At 38.3% G+C, this 16,710-nt stretch overlaps 1 protein-coding gene across 3 annotated transcripts; it reads right to left on the bottom strand.

The window, feature by feature from the left end:
- Positions 1–2,071: 2,071 nt before the first annotated feature.
- SPG20 (spastic paraplegia 20 (Troyer syndrome)) lies at positions 2,072–14,767 on the bottom strand. Of its 3 annotated transcripts, XM_008631429.2 has the most exons (8): positions 13,908–14,767; positions 12,572–12,769; positions 11,474–11,578; positions 9,575–9,704; positions 8,602–8,796; positions 7,443–7,601; positions 7,274–7,364; positions 2,072–4,530 (listed from the first exon to the last, which is right to left on the bottom strand). In XM_008631429.2, exons 1-8 carry the CDS (start codon positions 14,739–14,741, stop codon positions 4,344–4,346), a joined length of 1,899 nt encoding a protein of 632 aa, XP_008629651.1. In that variant the 5' UTR covers positions 14,742–14,767; the 3' UTR covers positions 2,072–4,343. The 3 variants fall into 3 exon arrangements, with proteins under 3 accessions (XP_008629651.1, XP_008629652.1, XP_017586806.1); XM_008631430.2 differs by lacking the exon at positions 11,474–11,578; XM_017731317.1 differs by lacking the exon at positions 7,274–7,364 and having other exon boundaries at positions 4,398–4,530.
- Between the last annotated feature and the right edge of the window lie 1,943 nt (positions 14,768–16,710).

Below are 16,710 nucleotides of genomic sequence, written 5' to 3'. Positions count from 1 at the left end.
GCCAAATTGGTGAGTTCTAGATTGGTTAACTGGGTCATATGGTTGCTGGAAAATTGGCTTGAAGTGTGGTGATCAGCAGTATGGCTGCTTGACTCTGGGCTCAATACCTGAGCCAGTACCCTTAATTCCTGACTGACAGCCTGGAAGACTGAGCACTCGCTCAGCAAATTTGATGATGCAGATGAGCTGAGAGGAGCGGTTCGTGTGCAAGAGGAAAGGGTGACCATTCACTGCTGGGTGTATGGCCTGGAGAAGCCTAATGAAATTCAACAAAAAATAAGTGCAAAGCCTAATATCTGTCATGGGTAAAGTCCATGGATCAATACAGCTGGAGCAGTGTCTAGAATGCAATGTTGTAGATGACACAGGCTCCCTGGTGAAGAAGCTGCCATGAGCCAGCAACAGCTTGCAACAAACAAGGCTGAAGGGCCCCTGGGCTGCCATAGCAAGGGCATGGCCAGGAGCCTGAGGGAGGTGGTTCTTCCACTCCATTGAGCACAAGCTTGAAGTGCTTAGCTTTCAACTCCCAAACAAGTCCCAAGGGCTGCATTAGGTCAGCAACTTGCTCTTGTTCAGGCTGGAGAAGGGAAGGCATAAGGAGAGCTTAGTGCTGTTATCAGCTATGTAATATGAAAGTGTAAATAAGATTGAGAAGCCAAGGTTTCCTGCAGTGTGCATGATGGAAGGATATGCAATAGAGTGCGTATATATGGTGCATTTATATGCACCTGAGTGCATATAAACATGTTTGGCTTAGCATGTGTGGCAGTGCAGATGGCTGCAGCCACCCTGACCTCTGAAAATACAACCGAGCCCACAATGCAGTGCTCATGCACCGAAGTTCAATGTCTCACTCCGAGGTTAGGGTGACAACCTATAAGCCCCCAGTTCTGTGATCTGCATAGTTTTGTATGGTTGGTTCATGTTTTCCCCTCCCTGTTCTATGTATAAGTTTGTTAATATTCATTTTCCTCAAATTAATATGTGTAAGGTCTAGGTAGTTCTGTCATACTCAACACCCCATTGGTTCCTTCCCCAAGTCCCTCCTTTGTCTTAATCCCATTGGTTCCCTTGCTCTCAACCCCGCCTCCTGCCCAGTATCCCATTGGCTGCATCCCTTATCCCCGCCTTTTCTACCCCCACTATAAAATCCCTGGACACGTTCAGATCCTCCTGTCTTCGTCCCCATCCCTTCACCGCAATAAACCTTTTGCGTGGAACCTATACGAAGAGTCCCCTCTCTCTACTTCTTTGCCTCTGCCTGCACACCCTCCATCCAGGCCAGGAGTAGCTCCCTCGGGTGAGGAGCTCATCCCCTCCTGAGTCCTCCCTTTGTGTGTGTGCCGCCAAGGACCAGTCGGGTTGCAGCTAGACCTCCAGGCTCCTTTTGTGGCTAGCATGCAGCTGTACCTGACAAGTAGGGGGGAAATATTGACCAGAGTCAAGCTGGGCAAACGTTGCCCAGAGGGGCTGTAAAGTCTCCATTGCTGGAGATAATCACAAGAGCACAATTGGATCAGAGTACTGTGCTCCAGGCTGGACCTGTTTTGAGCAGGAGGTGGATTACACACCTGGGGGTCCCTTCCAACCCACACCATTGTGTGGTAAGCTGGTCAGCATGTTTTTTGTAGTACAAGGTAGGTTTACCAGTTCTTTTTAAAGGATGAGAGATTTAGTCAGGGAATGTTAAAAATAGACTATTCCAAGTTGGTTTTAAACCAGCATTAAACAAACCAACAAAAATACCCTTGGAATCTAGAGGAATCCATTCAAATACAGGGGTTTAGACTTGAAATAAGAACAGCGGGTTTTATCTACACAATGATGAAAATGACAGAGATGGCAGTAGCTTAGAGATCATTAAAAGTAACCATCTCAAGACAAGATTTGAGACCAATACTGTAGCAGAGAAGACTTTGAATAAATTTGGAAATAGGAAGGCCTTAGGAAATCAGGTAGTAGTTCATGCACTACACAGCTTAGTAAGACTTCTAGGACTGCCATATATCAAAAGATGTTCAGTGTTCAAAGAAACAAAACCAAGCTGTGAACAGAAAGCCAGCCTAAGACAGGAGGTTTGGGGAGCTTTAATATATAAAAGAGAGAGCTGAGATAAAGCAGTAAAAGTGAGAAAGTTGTTGTATATGGTAGAGGAAGGGGGGAGAAGCCTATGGAGTTGCTACCCTGAGCCCAGGAAGTGGCAGGTGAAGCAAGGTAAGTTCAACAGCATCATACTCCCAGCTGTGAAAATGAAAAAACAATGCAGAAGGGAAGATCATGCATTTATCACATTACAAACTGTAAAATGGGGTATGCATCATTAAAAAATAGTTTTCATCCATTTTGAAATACTGGATACACATGAAGAGAACAACAGCAGGTTGAGCAGGACACCACTACTTGCTTGATACATTTAAGTGTTTGTTTCCTCAGTGTGTTCCAACTTGGTCTCTTGAAGACTGTAACACCTTGATCTGAACTGTTGTTTTAATACAACTTTTTGTTTTGACAGGTTACAGACAAAACTAAAGGGTATGAGCTATATGCAAAACCTCAAAATGGGAGGGAGAAAGAAGATACAAATACCTATATAACCCTCTTGTAAATACACTTCATAGCAACAGAAATGCTTTTGCTGGTGTCAGGTCTTCATCAGTCTTTAACTGGTTACACAAGCTGGCAAGTGGCAGACTATAGTAACAGAAACTGTTGCAGTGTACTTTGGATGGAACTTTTTAGTTTGAAATATTTTAAGCTCTAGTTGATGAGCTTGTTTATACTATAGATAAACGCCAATACTGCTACTTTAGTACTTCTGAAGAAGTCCTAGTTTTTCCACTTATGGATCCATATAGTAGCTGAGTATCATAACAACGTCAAGCATAGATTAGCCAATTTTATCTTTATTTTCATAAATCAAAGTTACACTTCAAGTGGTTAGATCCTTTCTTTCACATGTCTCACCCTAAGCATACACCTGCAGTAGCTACCACAAAATATGCACCTATTACCATCCTGACAGACTGTATTTGTTACTGTAGTTTTTCAATCTTCTACCAAGTATCACTTGCCAACAATAATTTTTAGTTATTTTCTCCATTTACATGAAATGGAGATAAACTGTAAATTGTTGGCATTCTGTCTGTTGCAGGTCCAGACAATATTAGAATGTGCAGCAACTCTAAAACTCAATAGTGAAGTGTTAAATAAGTAGCAGTGCCAAAGCATCTCAAGGATTCAGCATACTGAGTTATTTTACACTGTGCTACAAACAGATGACAAATCTACACAGTAGTGTCTATTCTACGTAACTCTGCATGAAAAGGGTTTGTCTTCATAGTCTTTTTAAAGACTTCACACCCTTGTGCAACTATGAATTTAATGGAATAAAAATGATGACCATTAGAACTATTTGTTCAAACATTAGGAGTCTTCCATTAGGAGGCCATGATATATAATCTGAATTTTTTGTGGATTGCCTGAAAAGTACAGAATGCATAGAATTTCCTAGTGCTCTCTATAGAATATTTTCACAGAAAAAATAATTAGGCAAAACCATACTTATCCTCTCTACATAAAAACCTGAATTTCAAAGAATCTTTGTATATTCCTTATGGAGTCAACTGGAAAATTAATTTTTCTAGACCTGTAAATACTCTCTATTAGAAGAAATGCTTGGTATCTTTGGTTTACTTATACGCTGAATGAGAAAAAAAAGTCTGAAAGGGAATGACTGCCTAGTTACCTGAGGTTCATCTTTCATTTCTCCTAACATAAACTTTGGAGAAGGACAGCTGTTTTGTAGGTGAAAAGAGAAATTCTCTACAAAACAATGAAACGTAATGCTTACTTTAGTAGTGCATATTAAATAAGACAAGGCTGGATTAGTAAAAATAACTCTTAAGGATAGTTATAAAACCAAAACTGGTAATTTTACTTGTTCCAGAATTAGTAATCCTACTCTTTCTGTATTACCACCTTCTTTATAAAGTGTTACAAAAATATTCACAATAGTATTTCATATTAATCTATTATTTCATATATTATTCTGAAAAAGTGCTTAAAGAGGCAAGTATATGAACTGCAAACTCATATCCTTCCAGTTGCCTAAAGCCCTGATCCAGTTGTTTAAAGCCCTTGTTCAGTACAGAACAAGGAGTTGACAACTTTCATTTTTCCTCCTACAAATGCTCTTCCTACTTTTACATTTTCCTGTCATATTAAGTAACAGTTGCTGGAAAAGTACAGTGTGACCTGTGTTCAATCTCAGATGAGCAATGTAGTTACTTCTAAATAGGATGTTTCATCTCTAATGTAAGGCTTTGAGAAATATTTAATTGCTTTCATTTTTTACCCTTCTTCTCATTATCCAATACTTTATATTCATCTAGCACAGCATGGCCGGTTTCCTTTGCAGTTCTCTTTACAACAGATTTGATACCAATATGTTCAATGTTAAATGCTGTCACACCAACATTGATTGCAGAATTCATAGCGTTGTCTGTAGCATGGCCAGCATCCTCTCCATACCTAAAGAAAGAGAGCAGTTTTGTAGGTTTGTATACTTACTATTTTAATCTTCACTGGAATTTTTTGAAAGCAGAAATTCAGGCATTACCAAGAACAAATAATAAGCACAGTGCCCAAATGTCTGAAGAATAAAATTAGAATTTATGAAGCCATTTGAGTAAAGGCTGCTCCTCCATCAGATCAATTGCTCTTTGAAAATACCAATATGCCTCTACTCTTTTTCTTCAAGAACTGTTTCAGTCTTTCTCCCTTTTCCCCCCTCTAATTTTGAAGAGTAGAAAACTTATCTATAGAATGACAAGAAGGGAGGGGAGAGAAGTTTTGTGCAATAACCAAAGATTCTTTTTCACCTAACTTCTTAGGTAAAATTCCTATACTCTCTGTATAGAAAGCAAACTATCCTGGGCTGCATCCAAAGCAGCATGGCCAGCAGGGCAAGGAGGGGATTCTGCCCCTCTGCTCTTCCTTCTCTTACGAGACTCCCACCTGGAGTGCTGCATTATACAAAACCCCAAAAGGCTAAGCAAAACTATCTTGAGGACACAATGAAAATTATGAAGAGATAAAAACCTTTGGTCTCTCCTGTGGGCTGTGAGTCCAACTTCTTTATGCTTTAGTGGGCAAGTTGGCAGTCTCATACTAATGACTCAATTGTGCACAGAGAGCACAGTGAAGGAGGACAAGAGTACAGTGAAAGCAGTAACTCCAACTGTTCTGGGTAGCCAGACATTTCCCCAGAGAGCACTGTATCAGAGAAACCAGGCCACAAAGGGAAGTATTCTTGGTAGCATCAGAGTTACATTTTCCCTGTGCTTGTTACAACCAGAGGTTCTTTGAGGACCTCAAGATATGGCTAGAGAGAAGCAAAGAATATCAAAGAATCCAAAAATCTGTAATATATCAGTACGGCAGCCAGAGCATGTGGCTGGAACTAACGATGAAACCGAATAAAAAGAATTTGTGGGCTTTTTGTTTTGCTTTTAATTCTCTGATCGAGCAACAGCCTTGAATCATCATCATCAGATTTGTAGGTCACAGAATTAATCTCACAGCAGAAGTATTTGTCTGATTAGTTTGTCAATTCGATTATTTTCACCTCAGGAACATCATAAGCCAGAATAGTATCAGTAAAGTAAGTAACTTCTTTTAAAATAAGACTGTAGCTTATCCAATGCTGTAAGACTAACAACTTCTTAATGTCTGATAACTAATTTTTTAGTCTGCCTGTCTGAATTGCATAATTTTAACTCTTCTTTTTTTTAATACTGTGCAGATATATACACTGTATTTATTTAAACAGTTTTTAAAAAAGGTAGTAGCATGGGACTTTGGCAGAAATATTACTTCTGAAGCTACATTTTCCCCCAATTCCAATCAACATGCATATGATGAGCATCTCTTTAAAATTCCATCCACAAAGGTACTGCAGCTAAATTTTAGCCTTTTTTTTTTTTTTTTTAATTTAGAGACACTGATGGTGCTCCTTTAGCTTTGTTTCCATTAAGTGGCATTTAGCTCATTCACTGGTATTTTGAGTGGCAGAAATCTTTGTCACTGAAATAAAAAACAGCTTGCAAGAGGGAGATTATGTAGAATTTTAATATAATTATAAGGATGGATTTTAAAGATTACATATAAAATATTTTCAATCATACTGCAGTTAGCTGCAACAGGTAGTTACTTAATGTTTTTCACTCTTAGTGACTGTTGTCTGCTGATCTCTGTATTTCCTATCTTTGTATCTAAAACAAAAACATTAATGTGAATTTATGTGAAATGAGTACCAGTATAATTCCTCCTGACATTCCTACTGCAAACAAACATCAGCAATAAACCATAACTGACTGGAACTTTGCTATTTGGCCTCCTATTTGAAATGCATCACAACACAACCCTGAATGCCAATCTGCTTAATACTGTATGCTAATGCTTATCTCGTTACCATTGGCTTGTAGCCTGTATGCACTTTCAGCAATCCTTTTAATATCTCTTTTGCTACACTTATCACCAATTCCATTTAAACTGCTTGCTTTTGCTTACTCTTCACATTCTATTAAATCTACTGCCCTTTTTGTGAGGGGTGCATTTCATGTTTCACAGTTATTTCAATATATTCCTTTATTCTCCATAGCATCTTCCAGTACATGCATACAGCTTTCATCTTTCCATCATTTTAGTAACATAATCTTAATCCCAAATGTTACTGTCCTCTTCCCCCACTATCTTTTTCTAAGAACATTTGTATTTTGCAAGTTGAGGCTATTCTATTATTGCTATATACGCCTTAGATTTCCTTACAAAATTTTCTTTTTTTGTATCTCCTCACTTTAGCAAAACCTGCTGACAGATGAGGTTCTTTCATTTTTCATAAATTTAGCTAAGTTTGCATAAATTCAGGATTAGAGTTGAGAGGCTTAAACCAGTAATTTTTTTCATAATGGTATTATACCACAGAGCAAAGACATAAATCTGAGCATTACTTGCAACACAGCCTGAAGCTGCAATACTTCTACAAAGAACTAGAAAAATACTTCCTACAATCATTAAGTTGTTTCAGATTTTTGCATACAGGAGATGCTCATTACTGTGCAGTTACCACCTTATCACATGCCACATTACATAACTACAGCAAAGCAGGTATTTCAGTTAGATTCCCTACACTTTCATAAGCTTTTTTTCTGCCAGTATTCAGACACAACAACAGTGTGCTGTAGAAGATGAAAACAATAAAAACATAACTTACTTGTATTTGACCGTTTTTACAGTCTCAGTTGAAACACTTTTAGCAATGCACTTCGCTGCACTTTCTAAACCTTGCCACACTGTCGAAAACCCTGTAGAAACAATCAGCTTATTGGAGTTGATACCATTAAAAATACACAATTTTAAAAAGTGTAAGGAATTTTTACTACCTTGAACTCCACTTGCTGCTACAACCAGAGCACCATCAAAAGTAGATTTTCCATCTTTATCTTTCTTAAGGGATTCTGGAACTAATTTGCTGCCATGCTTCTTCACATGTGGAGCCAGCTCCTTTCCGACACAGCTCGCTATAGAACACACCCCTTCAACTACCATAAAACAAGAGTATGCAAATTATTTAGTAAGAACATAGAACACCCTTCTTTAAAGATCTTTACTCATAATTAAAAGGAAGATTCACTGAAGACATGAGTGGTGCTGTTATTTAAATATGCTTATTTGTAAGACTGACTTTAATCCAAATGTAAGTGCCCAACTGATACAGAGCAACCGTATTTTTCAGGTTTTACACAGCTCCAAATCCTAAGAAACAAGTAAGGTTGGCCTTGTGGCTAAAAAGTGCCTTAAAAGAAATATATACACATCTCACAGTCAAAGTTCAAGAAACTGTTTCCACTGCTTTATTATCTCCAACTTGCAGATACCGAACAAGCTGCTGCTTTCCTGACTTGTCTTCCATAGAAGTCTTTCTTACAAGCATTCCAGATCTTCAAAGTAGTTTTGTAACATCAGCACAATTTACTTTTAAACTTGGATGAGTCACCAGACAGTAAATATATATATTATATGCAAATAAGTAACAAAATGAAGTTACTGAGAGCTGTTAGGGTTGCCAGGCACCTCTGAATACCAGGCACCTCTGAACACCAGGCCATTTCCATCTTGATATTTATACATAGTCCAATAGACTTGTTTCAGGTTTGTGTGTTTAAAAATATGCACACACACATCCTCTCGTGGTACCGTATGTTAGTAACCAGTGAGAGCAGAGCTTTTAAAATACGTGGTTATCGACTTTAAAAAAAAAGACACCATTTTGAATTAACTGTCTAAAACTTTCAAAAGCATGTCAAACTTAAGACTGTACAGACTATTCTTTTAGGAAAGAAAAGGATATCTCAAGGCCAACTAATATGTACTAGTCCTAAAGCATATCTCTTGCAGGAGGTAACTACACACAAACTACTGATCTCTGGATTTTATCAGGTCAGTACCTCCTCTAGTTTACCGGCTAGAGAAACCAGCTTGCGTTTTATGAAGTTTTTATTATTTAAGGCAAAAATATTCTGTGAGATGGAAATTTTTTACCTAAGAACTGGCTGACTTTCACAGCTCCTCCAGTAGCCTGTTTTGCTACATGAAGTCCCTTTGCTACAGTTGGGTTGACTTCCACAGGCTTTTCTTCTGGTTGAATGTGCTCTCGCAGTTTAGAAGCTCCTTTGTGAATAGCTTTACCAGTGTATTCTGCTCCTTTCATTAGACCCCAGCTTAGCCAAGATGCACCTTCAAGGCAAAAATTAGTATGTACAATTTTACAGACTGTGATTCCTTCAGCTATCCCTCCTCTGCCTCTGCAACACAGGAATGCTTAGAAACATTCCTGATTACAGTCTGCAATTATATTCTCCCCTGAATGGGCTGGCGTAGAAGTCCTGCAGTAATTTCTGCACCTACACCACCACTTTTTAAATTAATTTTATTTCAGTTTAATCCAACCAGCCCACATCCAAATGTCAGCCTAGTACAGTTACTCAGTTTTTTAACAGGTATGCAAGCACCAGCTGAATTAGAAGTGATAGCACTACATATCTCAATGCTATGAACACTCATGAAAACACACAACCCAACCCTGTAGCCCTTCTTGCAGATTCATACTTATTACAATCAGCTGGTGGTCATTAGTATGTTCCAAAGGTTCTCAGAGGAAAAAACTCACGTTTATCTGCAGAAATCACAACAGACAACTGCTGTAATATGTGTTCATACAGAGATAAAATTGTTCTGTCACAGTGGTTTGAGTCACAGCAGGTGATACTCTAACAGAGTCAAATGAGGAGCCAAACTCATTTGCAATGAACAAACTGTTGGCCATGGATTTATATTCTGCATGGTTTTTATAAAGTTCATCAAGACATCAGTTAGATTATCAATATTGGAACTAGTGAACAACTACTTTTGACCATTCAGCTTCTATCAGCACACATGCATTTAGGTGGAAATACTGTTTAAATGTCACTCACATTGGTTTCTGTTCAACACAGTCCCCTTACTACAACTGTACCTGACAAGATTCCATGGGCAACTTTCTCACTCCATTCTGGTAACTCTTTCTGATCTTCTGCTCCTTCAGGTTGTGGCTGGATATGTACAGTCTGAGGCAAGTGAACTGCATCACTAGAGGCTTCTGAAGGCTAACAAGTGAAAGCAAACATCTGATCATCTACTTTGCAGCATATCATCAAGGTTTCTGGTTTAGATCACACACATCCATTACCAAATAATACTAAAGTTGTGCATGCCTTGGGTAAGTGTACAGAAACTCAAGTTAAATTTAACACTCAATTACTTTTTCACAGAAATGCTACACATCCAAAAAAAGCTTACCAGAGAGGTCAGCTTTTTTGTATGCTTTTTTCATCCACCCACAATGAAAAGATTTGCTTGCTAATGCACCCATATGGCCAAATAGCTAAGCAGGGAAAATTTCCACTACAAGTTCACTAGCAAAACAGATAAAGAGACTTGTCCATCTCTCATTTTTATCTTCTCAGACAGAAGCCAACTCTCTTGTTATTCAGCATGAGAACTGCAGTCTTTGGTTAGAGAATCCAGCTGCACTAAAGGAATGCAGCTGTTCTGGTTGTTTTGTTCCTCATCCTTTCCTCCCAAATTCAAAAATAAATGAGATTATTCATGCTGTGTACTGTTGCTGCTTTTTCAGACTGGCACAGCCAAGAAAAACATCAAACTGTGCATGATACTGATCCCTTTTAAAGCTGGGTGGACAGGTTCTGTGTGACTTCATGTCAAACTCTACAGTTTTGGAGTAGATGTTAATCATTCAAACATAACAACCACCACCACTACAGGCCGCTTAGCACTTCTAAAAAGTGTAACATCACTACATGCAGTTCACAGACAATGTATAACTAAACTTTAATTACACAAAGCTGAAAAAAATGTAACAGATTTAAGTTTTTGTTAAGAGAACTTTTCCAATGTAAAAGTAAATAAAACCCCCAAACATTTCAAAGATTGAAAACAGTGCTAGTTAATGACAGAAAGAAAAAACATTTTTGTTTAATCTAGAAGAGTCTAAATGAAAGCATTTATAGATAAACCCATAGGCAGAACAGAATACACAATATAGAATAGTACTTGCTATTACAATGGAATTCTTAAATTGCCTTGAAATATTTACTGGATATAGAAGCAGGGTATTGCACATAGCTGAACGTTGTAGTAAAACCAACATTAACAGAAAAGAATAGATTAAAACTTAGGAGGTTGCTACCCAGAAGGTTAACAATATATCACTGACATGTACTACATCAATTACTGCTTGACAAGGTGAAATCTGGTATTCAAGAAATGTCTTCAGCTTGAGACCAAAACACTCTGGGAACCGGGCAGGAGAAATTACCTCAATAAACAGCTATAAGTAAAAAACTAACAAAAAACCTATTAAAAGACCCAAACTATGTTCCAGATGTAATTTAGTTACACCACAGGTTGGGTCATTATATAGAAAACCAGTCAACAAGACTTCTAAGATCTATACTAAGGAGCAAAACTGGATTCTCTAATTAAAGACAGGTGAGTCAGTACTACAATCATACTAAATATAGTTGTCAATTAGATCCTCATGAGTACTGTGTAAAACAGACACATTAAATGGCCCTCAGACTAGGCTTTGGAATACTTGTGCTATATCACAGTTTTTAAAACTTCAGAAATATGCTGATTTGAAACATGTGGCAGGCTGCAGTAACTTACTTGGTGTTTGACAAGAAACCAAACAACAACAAAACAAAAAAGCCACCCAACAAAAAAATAATCACCGGACACAGCATACACAGCTGCTGTCAATCAAATCAGCAGTTTTAACATGCATTTCTGTGACAAGTTTGTTTTTTTTTTTTTTTTACACTAGAGAATTTTGGAATGTCCTGGCATTTACCTGGACTTTGTGGCCAGACCTCTGTTTAAATTTATCTCCAAAATGTGCTCTCTCAGTTGCTGGGAGCTCTGAAGGTAACCCTACTCTCTCATGGGATCCTGGCACCTGTGACATTGTGTTAGGGAACAGTAACAAAAACACAAGTTTTAGAAAAATAAGGAACCAATGAGATATCAAGTTTGAACTACTTCTACGCAGGAAAATGACAGAATTTTATCCAGGGAGTCAATATCACGTGATTCTGTAGTACTTTCCCCTTTTAAGTAAAAATCTGTGACCTCCAGTGCTAGTGAAATTCACTGCTGAACTCACTGGAAGTTATACCGTAACAGAACTCTGCCCTTGCAGGATGCTCCAAACCGGTCCTTCATCATCGCTGCTTTCACATTTTGGCAATTCAACAAAATTCTTTCATGAAAAGATTTAATCACGCTATGATCTTTTAAATAGTGATTACCAGTCTTCCTGAAATGATGCTCCAGTGCTCTTACAGTAATATTGCCCACTTTGCTTCAAGTCACTGAATTTTACTGCACATTTGTTAGACTATGGGGAGTTATTTGCTATTTTCTCTTCCTGTCAATAATTTACTGCAGTAAGGCACCAGATTTATCTATTTTGAGATCTCACTGGAAGATTTTTGAGGTACATACTGTTTTCTCAGATCTTCTCTGAGGTGGCTTAACATTTTTGAACTCTAAACATGTTTGGGGACGATATTCCAAGAATGGTATCATCAAAACTACACAGAGAGTTGTGTGCATGCACACACGAGGAAAAGCATACTTTCTCCTGAACACATAATTTCACTTTGGGTCCTGTTCTCTTTTGGAAAAATAGAGAAAATATAAATAATTGTCCCAAATTTCACTCTGTGCTTACAATTTAGTATTTTAAAATTTCTGTTATCTCAACTCATAGGACCTACAGTTTCATTACAAAGCTGCTTAATCTTGGCTACTTTATCTATTTCTCACTGACAAGCTTACCAACCAAGACAAAAATTTGTCATTGTACACAACTAAATGTAAATGTGAGAATATATTGATGATTTACACTTTTCCTTATTGGCTTATAACAGACAGGTCAGAAATTTACCTGGACTCGTAGGTCAGACATCTGTTTCAAGAGATCCTCAAACAGCTCTCTGTCAGCTGCTGGAAGTTCTGAAGACAGCACAACTCCCACGTAGGACCCTGGTATCTGGGACATTGTGTCAGGGAACATGTAGACCCCAGTATTGCAGCACAGAACAGGAGACTGGTTACACATTAGAGGATACAGCCAGTCACAAACCTAGGAAAGACAAGGAAAGAATCAAAGGATACTTTTAAAAAGAAAGATGAGCAGAGCATACTGATAAGCCCCATAAACTTGATTTTCCATAAAGTTTCTAGTGGAACCTTCTAGTGAAAGGCTCCCTGCTGATGGCAGCGGGGTTGGAATTAAATAATCTTTACGGTCCCTTCTGTTTGTAAAACCCAAAATGATTCTATGATGAAAAACAAAAAGCCTTAGACCACCTTGAACAAAATAAAAAAGAAAAACAATCCCCAAAAAACACAACCCATGTGTTTCTGGAACTATCACTCTTGATTAGTTCTGACAGTCTAATATAGAGAAAATACTAATTTTTACAGGACTATAATTCAGGCTGGTACCCTCTTAACTGAGGTCTCATCTTGAGGCCCACATGAAAAGAACTGCCAAACAAGTCAGGATTCACAGCGCCTGTACCACCCTGGAGATCTCAGGACAGGTTTATATGACAGGAAAAACAGAAGTATGTGGCTGTCACTGGCCTACTGCTGAAGACTGCTAACACGAGTGGAGCTGAACCAGTAGACCCCAAACCAGCCAATCTTAGCAGTAACACTGAGATCCAAAGTCAGAATCCAAACCAGAAACACCATGTTTATTACAGAATGTGCCCACATGAAGCAAGTAAGGACTGAAAAAAAACCCCATCTTTTTTATTTGTAGTTCTGAGTGTGGATTAACAAGGACCCTCAAATTTCAAATTATCAATTGTCATAACTGCAATACTTTATCATTAATTGAGAATGAAGCAGGTAGCATCCAACTCCATTTTATACTGATTTGTTATAATAGGTGAATCAACAGGTCTTCTCTATGTGAGGAAAGAAGTCAATTTCATGAAATGGAAAGATATGTTAAGTCAACTCCTTTATATACTGGAATTCACCAGAACAGTCAGCACTTGAAAATCTTGGGAAGACACAGAGGTGCTTTTCACAGAAAGTTGTAGAATTGTGTACTTGAAGAAAACCATGTCTGCAACACCTGTAACATCCTTCATATTATCACATGGATATTTAGGCTCAGAAGAGCAAGAACCTAAGGGGATTGCCTGTTAGAGTTTTATGACAGTTCTTGAAATTTTAATTAAAGGAGAAAAGTATTTTCCTGTTACCTGCAGAAATGCCGGTGGACGATTCTGAGCAGCTTCACTATCTGTATCCAAGAATTTCACGATGCGCAGATATCCAGGATATGAAGGAGCACTAACCTGCCCATCAGGAGTCACAAAAAATATCTGTACTCCTTGGGGAATCAAGATCAGCTCATCTGCATCTACTCCCAGGTTTTCCAGGGGAGGTGGCTGAGTACACTTGTTGTTGTAGTAGTCCTCACCCACAGAAGAGAACTCCCCAGAGTCTGTGCCATAAGACACAGTGAAGTGGCCATTGGTAGCTTGAGGCGTATAGGCAGGAGGTGCTTCGTTTGGCAGGCAAAGAGGTTTTGCAGATGATGGACTCACAGCTGGAATTTGCCCCTGACTCACAGCTCCAATACTTCCATCTGCTGCAGGTGGCTGACTTGGTACAAACAGAGAAGTAGGGGCAGGGGGTCTTTCTGGCTTTTCTTTGGAAGGAATGGACGGGTATAACTTGGGCACCCCAGGAGGGGTATCCATCGTAGCAGGACTTGCTTGTACAGGTGGGGTGTCTTGCTCTAGGCTGCCGAGTCGAGCACGAACATTTTGCAGGGTCTCCCTCATCTTCTGTTGCATTTGCCTGGCAGACTCCCACTGGGACCCGACACACGCAGGACCCTCTGATGGAATGCTAACTCCTCGGAGCAAGTGGTCAAGCCCCTGCTTATAGTAACTTCTTGCCTCCTCCTTCTGACCCAGTTCATCTGTGTTCAGTCCTTTATTGATGAAAGTAAAGGCTTTCCTGTACTCTTCATTAATGGCTTTAATATTTGCATCTTCTTGCATAACCGGATCCTGCAGTTGTTCCATTACTGCAAATTAGAATAAAAATCAATAAGAATACACAGAGAGAAAGCCAAACAATGTTTACCTTAGAATAAAATGTCTTCTTAATGATGACCCTACTGCATGTATTAGCAGAATTGTGGCTATCTCCTAATAACATTCAGATTCAGTTGACATGATTCCAAGACAGCAAGGAATCTATAACCATTAAATCTAGTTACATCACAGATATTTATTTCTTAGAAGTCAAACATCAGAAGAACATAGACATGCCTGATACTAATTTTTCCATCTTCAAGATCAGTAGCAAACGAGGAATAAACAAGTAAAAAATCTAACTTTTCCAAAAACATCTCTAAGGTATTAAAAATTCAGTTACCATTTTGTCTATTTAAATAAAGGCTGAACTTACAAACAGTGCATTTCCATTTGAATAATTTAAGAGAAAACACTCAACAGATTTTGAGATCTTGGTCAACTAACATCAACACACACAACTGAAATATTTTGAACAGTTAAAACTGTGCTTTACAAAATAAAACCATGGAATTACTTATTTCCTTTACAGTGTTTATAGAGAGAGAAAAGGAAATTGGTGTTTTACACTCCTTGCTCCCCAGTGACAAAAACTGGAAGGACCAATATGTACAAAAGATTGCTGGAAAACTGGAAGTACCAATATGTACAAAAGATTGCCGTTTCTAGGTCTGTTTTGGAATGTATTCCTCAAACTGCCTCATGTATTTCAACTGAAGAGCAGAAAAGAATCCAGTAAGTTTGCCCTGCCTCATGTATTTCAACTGAAGAGCAGAAAAGTATCCAGTAAGTTTGTTTGAATTCTAAAATGTGTAAACTCATTGTTTTAGCTGTATGCAGATTGTCGGTCTTGGCCAAACACAGGAAATACAAATCATTAATTCCAATGAATTTGGAATTGTTTTGGGGTTTTTTTGTGGCAGCCTTGAGAGGTTTTGGCTTACCAAGGCAATACAACAAAGGCTAAGAGATTGGATTAGTCTCTACAAATATAATGGATAAAAAGAAGAAAGTAAATCAGTAAAGAAAAAATAATTATTGGGAAAGAAAAAAGAATGAAATCCAAACTTGCAATAAAATCCTGAAATAGTACCTACATTGAAGTTTACTTAATGTCTCTTCTTGTTTTAGTCTAACTATCAACAACCTAAAAAAATAATCTGGAAAATAATCTTCCTCTACACCAACAAAAACAGAAACTTACGAAATGCAGGTCATGAAAAGATTTTAAAGAGGCAAAGATGGAATGCTGTGCTCTACTCCCACGCTCTTTATAATCAAGATGCAGACAGCATTTATGTGACTGATGCATCTGCAGTCACACAACAGCAGTGCCATGTAATCTGGAAGGCATCTGTTTTTATGATGCTACAGAATCCAATTTCATGTAAAAGTCAAGATATGTGGTTTCAGTCCAGTAATAGACACGTAGCTCGGAATATGACAGGGATGGCTTCAGAAGGCAGCCCAGTGGAGTGGGACAGGAGCCACTCAAGCCACCAGGTTCACTGCCCATCATGTAGCAGATAAACAAATTTTGGGCTGGAGGAGATTTTTCTGATTGATTGCAGTCACTTGTTGCCATGAGGCTCAGCATCTTTAAGCTAAACAAAAACACTGGCGTAAGTGTATAGTTACTAATCACCAAGGACGTCACCTTTAGAAGTTAAAAGTATGCTCCTGACCAGCACAACAGCAAACAATTACAGTAAAAGCAATTGGAAAGAACTCCTTAAAAGGTTGTGAGTATAGCTGGATCCTTACAGCAAAAAAAAAACCTGGTGACTGCCAAACCACATCACTGTGTGTCAACACTTGTATTTATTATTGAAAAATCCACTTTTCCTTGTAAGAAGGGTATGAAGGTGAAACCCAGTTTAACAGTAAAGACCTCTGATTTGAGAACTGTAGGTTCTTAAAACACAGAAAATACTTAGAAGACTGAGAAGGATAGACA

Source organism: Corvus brachyrhynchos, unplaced genomic scaffold (assembly GCF_000691975.1).
Source record: "Corvus brachyrhynchos isolate BGI_N302 unplaced genomic scaffold, ASM69197v1 scaffold103, whole genome shotgun sequence".
Taxonomy (NCBI): domain Eukaryota; kingdom Metazoa; phylum Chordata; class Aves; order Passeriformes; family Corvidae; genus Corvus; species Corvus brachyrhynchos.
The sequence above is the reverse complement of the archived record's forward strand: the minus strand, read 5'-3'. Positions and strand labels throughout refer to the sequence as shown.